This window comes from Marmota marmota, unplaced genomic scaffold, assembly GCF_001458135.2.
Source record: "Marmota marmota marmota unplaced genomic scaffold, marMar, whole genome shotgun sequence".
Taxonomy (NCBI): domain Eukaryota; kingdom Metazoa; phylum Chordata; class Mammalia; order Rodentia; family Sciuridae; genus Marmota; species Marmota marmota.
This window is the reverse complement of record NW_025999875.1, coordinates 356,492-365,569: the sequence shown is the minus strand read 5'-3', so window position 1 is coordinate 365,569 and position 9,078 is coordinate 356,492. Positions and strand designations below refer to the sequence as shown.

The 9,078-nt window shown below is 38.9% G+C and overlaps 1 protein-coding gene across 1 annotated transcript; it reads left to right on the top strand.

Moving 5' to 3' along the window:
- The first annotated feature begins 6,941 nt into the window (after positions 1–6,941).
- Positions 6,942–7,994, top strand: LOC107160554 (olfactory receptor 56-like). Its single transcript, XM_015507228.2, has one exon. It carries the CDS (start codon positions 6,968–6,970, stop codon positions 7,913–7,915), a length of 948 nt encoding a protein of 315 aa, XP_015362714.1. The 5' UTR covers positions 6,942–6,967; the 3' UTR covers positions 7,916–7,994.
- Positions 7,995–9,078: the final 1,084 nt, after the last annotated feature.

Here is a 9,078-nt window from a genome sequence, read left to right as displayed (position 1 = left end):
AAATTACAATATGCATACTAGATTCTAATGTAAATAAGTACTTTTGATACTTCCAGGAAACCCTATTTATCTGATCCCCCTTGGGAGATATTATTTTTGTGCATAAATTATACATATTTTAAAACCCACATTACACAATTACTATTGTTTTGTACAATCTTCATCATTTATATTTATTTGTACATTTATTCTTTCTGTTGTCCTTCATTTTTTCTGAAATTTCTTGCTTCCCTGTGGTATTATTTTTTTCATGTGAACAGCTTTCTTTGGTATTTCTTTAGTGAAGAAGTGCTGGTCAAAAATTATCTTCTTTTTTTCTTAGAAATATCTTTATTTTGCCTTTTGGGGGAAGATATTTTCTGGATATCAATTTTAAGTTGGAATTGTTTTCTTTCAGTAATTTAAATATGTTATTTAATCATCTTCTCTTTTCCAGCATATATAAAAGTAGTAAGCCATCAGTCTGAAGACCTATGAGTGTTTTCTAATGATAACTATCCTGTCTTCAACTATGTCTAAACTATAAGTAAATTCATTTATTTACCTACAGATTAGTTTTAGTTTATGTATTTTAGGTAAAAATTAGTCTATGTATTTTTCAGTTCTAATATGTCCTCCAACTTTTTAAAAATAGATTCCAATTCTCTCATAGAAAAGTCAATCAACTCCCAAGACTTTTAGTCTTTGTTTTATATTCAGTTAATCACTTCATGAATCCCTTGCTAAGTTTTTTTGTGTTTTGATTTGTTTGTTTTGCTTTTCAGTGCTGAGCATCAGACCCCGGACCTCATGCATTCTAGAAAAGTGCTCTACCTCTGAGTTATACTCTAGCCCGTATGCTAGTCATTTATCAACAGATATTTCAAAGGGAAATCAAAAATAAGGTTGATCTCACCTTAGTACACTTCTCTCAATAGTTCTGGCTCCTACCTCCTGCCTATCTTGATATCTTTCTGATGCTTTCAAATCAGCTTTTCTTATAGTTCATTTTCAAACTAGAAAATTTCATAGATGCAAAAAAAATTTGATTCAATTTCCCCTATTTATGTAAAACATTTATTTGATATCAAAGTCAAGAGTATCATTGATATATGTTATGGATAGAATGTTTATGTCTCTCCCAAATTCATGTTGAAGCTCTAACAACCAGCATGACTGTATTTGGGGTAAGATAGTAAATAAAGTTAAATGAGCTCACAAAGGTGGGGCCCTGACATACAAGGATTAGTCTTTTAGAAATAGAGACACAAGAGAGAGATTTGTATATCAGGTGAGATATTTTATACATGTCATAAAAATAAAATGAAAACCAGTCAAATAAAACTAAAATTCAAGTTAAGAGGAAAACATAAATTGTCAATTTAACCACTTTTTTTTCTAATGAATTCATCATTATAAAGAGATTTGCTTCCATGGAACATAAAGCTAACACCAGGGTGACCATAAAATTTATTGTCCAACCTGGGACACTAAGAGTAAAACGGGGTGCTATTCATCACTATACCAGGTTGATAGGCATAACTGCAGCACACCAAGTTATGAAGGGTACTAACTGACCATACAGAAATATTTGAAACAGCATGAGATGACAGCAGTCCCCCTGGTACCATCTTGTGAATATGGGTGCTATTCTTTCTCTCCCACTAGGTTATAAACTCTTCAGAACTAGGATTGTGCTCAGTGTCAGCATTTCACTCTAGCACACCACCTCACCCAGTTCTCTGAATATCACAGGCAATCAACAGATATAGGCTGAGTTCTAGAGGACAGGCAAAAGACAAGTGTGAATTGTCGTTTCAGGAAGGACCCAAGGGGGCAGCCATAAGTGAAGACCCTATGAGGGCCCTTGATGTTATAAGGAAAGTGCTGTAATGGGCACGACATATAGGGTATAGGGTACCAAGAAACTCCTTGCACATTCCTTTGCCCTGGTTGTCCCTTTGGCCCTTCCTGGTGGATTCCTTCACTTTGTCCCAGCTAGCCCTTCTCCTTATCTTATCTCTAAATTCCTTCTTTGGGTCTTTTTAATTCAAAGCTTGGGAGTTCCTCTTCCAGGGCTGCAGATTATAGGCTCCCCTGGGAATCATCAGCTTCAACTCCTCACTCAGTCTCTGCGTTAAGAACCTGTGTGGATGTAGGAGTTAGTTCGGCATCTCAGGTGAGAGGCTGGTGCATTGTGGAAGGCAGCCAGGCATCAATGAGTGCATGCAGATGCACAGATGGTGGCTCTGACTCCACCTTCCCACCACTATCTCCTTAACTAGGCCTTCTTTTCTCATTTTCCCCTTTTGCTGAAAGCTGTTGTTTATCTGAATCCTGATGTCTGCACTAGAGAGTCCACAGATGATGTGCTTTGCCTGAGGAGGTAGGGTAGAACTGAGGAAGGGGGTCAGAGTTAGGGAGCAGCTGTTCTATGTCCCCTCTCAAGTAGTAAGTGCAAATGCAGAGGAAAGAGGATGAAGTTATTCTGATGCAAGAAACTATTTCACAGGGTATCACTCCTGAATTTCTTTTCCTGAAGGACTCCTGCCCAAAGGTGCGTGAAGGTATTTCCCTGTCACCCTCCCACCCCACTTCTCTCCTCCTTGCTAGTTATAATGCTAGTTATTGGTTAATTTCTTCATTCCTGTCTATTTAGCAACCTTTTCCTTTCCTCCATCCTTTGCTTCTATCAGGATTTTTTTCCCTTAGGGGGTGTTTGCCTTCTTATAGTCCTCTTCCTTTGATCTATTTCTTTCTTTTCTATTTTTGTTTTTACATTTTGGTTCTAGGGATTGAACTCAGGGCCACTTTATCATTCTTTTTATTTTTTATTTTGAGGCATAGTCTCATTAAGTTTCCAAGAGTCACTGGGATTACAGGCAGCACTACTGTGCCCAGCTACTTCTCTCTTTTTCTTTCCTTAATTTCTTACTAATTTTTTTCTCTCTTCTTTCCCTCTGTGTGGCTCAGCTAGGGGTTCCCAGATTGTAGAATGGCCTATAGCAGGAAGAGAAAAAACAACTGAGGAGAAGTGAAGATGAAGGGGCAAGTAGTAAAGACTGATCTGGGGCAAAAGCCTTTCCATTCTCTAAAGAATACTATACAATAAGGTGGTTTCTTTTGGGTTGTTATTTATAAAAGAAAAAAATGAAATTACTGAACACCTAGCAAAAAAAGTCTGAAATTAGGAATAAGAATAGCATGTGAGATGCTAGAAGAAATTTCTGAGTTCTTTGCACAATACCATTATTACTTCAACAAATATTTACTGAGAATATAGTGTATTCAAGTCACTGTTGTAGGGGCTCAGGATCACACTATCCACAAAAGTGCCATCAAGGAGTATAGGTTCTAGTTGGAAAGACAGAAAACAAACAAATCCATACAAATAAAAGGCAGTATACCTTATGGCCTCACATGCTATGGGAAAATGAAGGCTGGAAAGTGATCAGGGATAGAAGAAGGTTTTCAGTTCTAAATAGGGCATTGAGGGATGGCTTTGCTGAGGAGATAAAAAGGAAATTAGTGAACCAGGCAAAGCATATCTAGAAAGAGCCTTCTGTGAGGAGCCAAGAGCAAGTGCCAAGGTGCCCAAGGCTGGTGTCTCCCTATAGTGTGGGAGCAAATTCAGGAAGAATGTTGAGACTGGAGCCAGAAATTCTGGGGAAAGCAGAAGGAAAAGGGGTCTGGGTGGTGTGAAAGGGCCCACTGATGAAAATCTCACATTTATTCAGGCATCATTTTGGCTTTTATTCTAATATAGACAATTCACTCTAGTGTTGTGAGTCAGCAGAGTGGGGTGGGGGTAAATGAGGAACTGGGAGGCAAATCCAGTCATGGAACGTTTCTATTATCCAGGGAGCAATGATGATGGCATAGCTAAATAGGAGTAGGCAGGAGTGAGAAGTGTTCTGGGGTGGGTATATGTTGGAAGAAGAGCCAGCAGTGGTTTTGGATATTTGGGATGTATGCTTGAGAAACAGAGGAGTCAAGGATGACTGACGTGATGTGGCTGGGGCACCTGGACAGACACACTATTAACTGAGCTGAGAAGGAGGTGAGGATAGGTATTTCTTCAGAGTAGAAAAAGAGCTCCACTTTTCCACTTTAGGGAGGGCAACCCCATTGGACACACAAGGAGAGGCGTTGAACACACAGTGAATGTGACCATAGGAACTCAAGAGGGCCACCCAGGATGGAGCAAGAAATGTCCTTCATCAAAAAATGGTATTCTCATATAAGACAGTGGGTAGGAAAGAGCAGTGGGAGAGCATGTCCTTGAAGGTGCACACAGCTGAGTGTCTCTGTGTCCTGTTGGACACATCCTTAGACAGAGGGGTAACTTCTGCTGTGAGGGATAGGGAAAACCTGGGTTGTTCTGTTGGTTGATTGAGACTGAAGTCAGTATGACTAAGATGGTGCTTTAAGGCTATGGAAACAATGATTTGCTCCTTCCAATAGCATATCTGGGTGTTATTGTTTGGAAGGACACTTGGGCACATCCTTTTGAGCATAAATCAGTACATGCTCTGTTCTATAGGGAAACAGGCCCTATGGCTAATTCCCTGGTCATTGATCTAGCTTGTTCCATCCTCATTTAGGAAATTACTCTGGATCTTTGCACAGACAGCCTTGTGTCCTGTGTAATTGCATCACTTCATCTTTGCAGTGAGGTAAGGTAGACATGAATAAACCAGCTTACAAATATGTCAGAGGTGTAATTTCATTCTTTGTGGAGAACCTTCTTATAACCTGAGGGTATTTCCTGTATTATCACTAATTGTCCTGCATTGAAAGGAATCTAATAATAAACTCTTATGTTTTGGTTTATATATGAAGTGTCCCCCCAAGAGCTCATGTGTTAAACAATGCAAGAAAGTTTTGGGCTAAAATTATTGGGTTTGGGAGTCTTAAGCTAATCAGTGCATAAATCAATTTGAATGCATTAACTGAGTGGTAACTGTAGGCAGGTATGTATACAGCTGAAGGAGTTGCTGGCGGTGTCACTAGGAGTGTGCCTTTGGGGCTTATATTTTTTCCTGGTTGAGAGGAGCTCTCTCTTTGCTTCCTAATGGTCATATCTTGAGCTGTTTTCCCTTTGGCACACCCTTCTGCCAAGGTGTTCTTCCAAACCTTGTGGCTCTGAGTAATAGAGTTGGATGTCCATGGACTTAGACTTCTGAAATCATGGCACCCAAATAAATTTTTCCTCCTCTAAAATTGTTCTTCTCAGGTCTTTTTGTCACAGTGGCAAAAAAAAAGCTGACTAAAACATCCTACTATATTCAGGTCAAGAACAAGATATCCTACAATTTAAGAAGGAGTTTTTTTTTTTCTTTTCTTTCTTTTTAGTTGTCCATGGATTTTTATTTTATTTACTTATATTATATGAGGTGCCAAGAATCATACCCAGTGCCTCACACATGCTAGGTAAGTTTCTATCACCAAGATATAACCCCAGCCTAAGAAGGGGGTTTTCAGTTTCAAAAAATGAATCTTGCAACTATATAGCACCTACTCATAAGTTATTTTATTTGTTCAAACCGTATGTATTGAGGTCATAAGATAAACTAAGTACCATTCTAAGGCTGCCAGATGTCAAGGTGAAAAATAAATGATGCTTATTATATTCCAGTGGAATGAAGCAGACAGTAGAGATCCAAAAATATCAGAATACATGTGATTAAATGGTATAAGTTCTGTGAAGAAAGCTAAATCATCAAAAGAACTTGAGAGTCCAAAATAGTTTTAATATGGCTATTTAACTCAAAAAGTTGGCATTTATGTAAAGGTATGAGACAGGTAAGAGATAAAATTCTGGGAAAATATTATGCTATAGAGATAAAAATACAAAGAACCAATGATGGGAATGTGTCTAGTTTGTCTTAGGAAATTTAAGAAAGCACAGTGAGCAAAAGGAGCATGGTAAAATGAGCTCAGAAGTCGTGGTGTGTGTGTGTGTGTGTGTGTGTGTGTGTGTGTGTGTGTTACCCCTCAGCACAGAGGAGTAACTTCTGCTGTGAGGGATAGAGCAAACCCTCGGTTGTTCTGTTGGTTGATTGAGACTGAGGTCAATATGGCTAAGATGGTGCTTTAAGGCTGTGGAAACAATGATTTGCTCCTACCAATAGCCTATCTGGGTGTTATTGTTTGGAAGGACACTTGGGCACATCCTTTTGAGAGGTCAGTACATGTATATGTGCATGCACATGCAATGGAAGGCCTTACTTGTCACCACATGGATTTGGCCTTAATTTGAAGTAATTTGGGAAACCACTGACATACTTTCCCAAGGCAATTTACATCATATGACTTACATGTCAGCAGAATCAGATTTTATGATGTTCAAAGAGAGAAATTGGGAAACTACAGAGGAACATAAAATAATCCAATAGTGAGAGGATGGTGTCTAGGATCAGAAAGTTGCAGTGGGGATAGTAAGAACTAATTCAATTTTAAAAAAACTGACTCTATAACCAAGAGGTTCTCTGGTGCATTCAATCGATGAATGAAAGAAATATTGGAATAAAAATGGTTTCAAGATTTTGGGCCAGAACAAAATCAATAATAAGGAACATCTCAAGTCCCTTTACCTTGCTTTAATAGCATATGTAAGTTATCTTACTCATAGTCCATTACTATTAAATCTAATTTACCAAATCCATGTGATACCAGTTAAAAAGTCGTGCCTTATGGGAAAGCCAAGATTTTATCTGCTGAAAGAGGATTGACCAATAGTTTTGTGACACAAAAATTCAGTTTCTAGTCTTTTGGGTATAAGAAAAAATATATAGACACAATATCCAATCCTATGTACTGGCAGAGATCCTTTTATCTGTATCAAGGGAATATCAAAGAACATTCTCTTGCATGTCCCAAAGCCATGTGTTGTTAAAACCTAATGAATTACAAAAGACTTATCTGAATGAGGAAGAATTCAGAATTTCTCTATCCATATTTGCAGGTGACTGTGAATAACTAAACCATGGGAATGTGCTTGAACCAATCATCCATAGATGGATTCATCCTCTTGGGCATCTTCTCCCACAGCCAGACTGACCTTGTCCTCTTCTCTGCAGTCATGATGGTCTTCATGGTCGCCCTCTGTGGGAATGTTCTCCTCATCTCCCTCATCTACATAGATCCTCGACTTCATACACCCATGTACTTCTTCCTCAGTCAGCTCTCCCTCATGGACCTCATGTTGGTCTGTAACATTGTACCAAAGATGGCAGTCAACTTCTTGACTGGGAGGAAGTCCATCTCTTTTGTGGGATGTGGTATACAAATTGGATTTTTTGTATCTCTTGTGGGGTCAGAAGGGCTCTTGCTTGGACTCATGGCTTATGACCGCTATGTGGCCATTAGCCACCCACTTCATTATCCTGTGCTCATGAGTCAGAGGGTCTGTCTCCAGATTGCTGGGAGTTCCTGGGCTTTTGGAATACTGGATGGAATGATTCAGATGGTGGCAGCCATGAGCTTACCTTACTGTGGCTCAAGGACTTTGGATCACTTCTTCTGTGAGGTGACAGCTTTACTGAAACTAGCCTGTGCAAACACATCCCTTTTTGACACCCTGCTCTTTGCTTGCTGTGTCTTCATGCTGTTCCTTCCCTTCTCCATCATTGTGGCCTCCTATGCTCGCATCCTGGGGGCTGTGCTCCATATGCGCTCTGTTCAGGCCCGTAAAAAGGCCCTGGCCACCTGTTCTTCCCATCTGACAGCAGTCTCTCTTTTCTATGGGGCAGCCATGTTCATCTATCTGAGGCCAAAGAGACACAGGGTCCCTAGCCATGACAAAGTGGTCTCTATGTTCTACACAGTTCTTACTCCTATGCTCAATCCCCTCATTTACAGCCTGAGGAACCGGGAGGTAATAGGGGCACTAAGGAAAGGGCTGGGCCATTGCAGGATTGACAGCCAGCACTGAAGAGCCAGGGTCTTCAGTGTGCTATCTCCTGAATGGGTAGCATCAGTAATTCACTTACCCTTTGTGAATGTCTGTGTCCTCTTCATTAACTAAGAATCATAACATCTGCCCTACCCCACTGGGATTTTGTACATGTAAATCTAAAACCTCATGATTGAGCAATGCATTGCTTTTATTGTCATTATTAATTATTTATAACATCCTTGAACTAAATTCACTCTACTTTTAAAATCCTCTCAGTAATGCCTGTGTCTTATTGAGTGCTTTCTATTCCCATTACATACCTTCTATATGAAAGTTATATTAAATGATTCAAGTTCATAAATATAAATATCGTCAATGGAAACTTTCCAGATGGTAGAAATTGAGTTTCTATAATTCTTCATGAATTGTACTAAACCTTCTCCCATGCTCCATTTTAGACAATTTGAAGCTTCCTTTAAGAAATAAAAATATATTTCTACTGTTTAAATGTTAACTATGTAGGGCTCATGTCTTGTTCATTTGTTCATTACTAATATTTGGCTCTGTGTCTTAAAAACCAAGAAGAAATTATCAAATGGAGTAATATCTATGAAGGATTTTTTTTCTGATACTGGGGATTAAACCCAAGGATGCTTTACCACAGTCTCCTGCTGTTTTTATCTTAATTTGAAACAGAGTCTCCATAAGTTGCCCAGGCTGGCCCCAAACTTGTAATCCTCCTACCTCAGCCTCCTGAGTCACTGGAATTACAAGTATAATGCCACCACACCCAACTCTTTTCAGTATTTCAAGTTCTGCAACTATAAAACTAAACCTGTTTTGGAAGAAGAAGTTTAGAAATGGAAATAAAGATAGAATTTGAAACATTAAGACTTATGTACCAGTCAAAATCTAATCAGGAATTAAATCACATTAATTATTTCAACAGATAAATTTTGATGTAAAGAACTGCTAACCAAATAGTGGAGAGTTGAATGGGAAAACAGAGGGAAAAAATAAAGTATGTAATTTCCATCACTAGGATACAGAAAACGAAGGTAGAAGGTTGGATGTAGTTTGTTGTTGTTGTTGTTGTTTGGTAGTGGGAATATGACCCAAGAGTGCTTTTACAACTGAGCTACACCACAAGTCCTTTTTATTTTATATCTTAAATCAGGGTCTCGCTAAGTAGGTGAAGT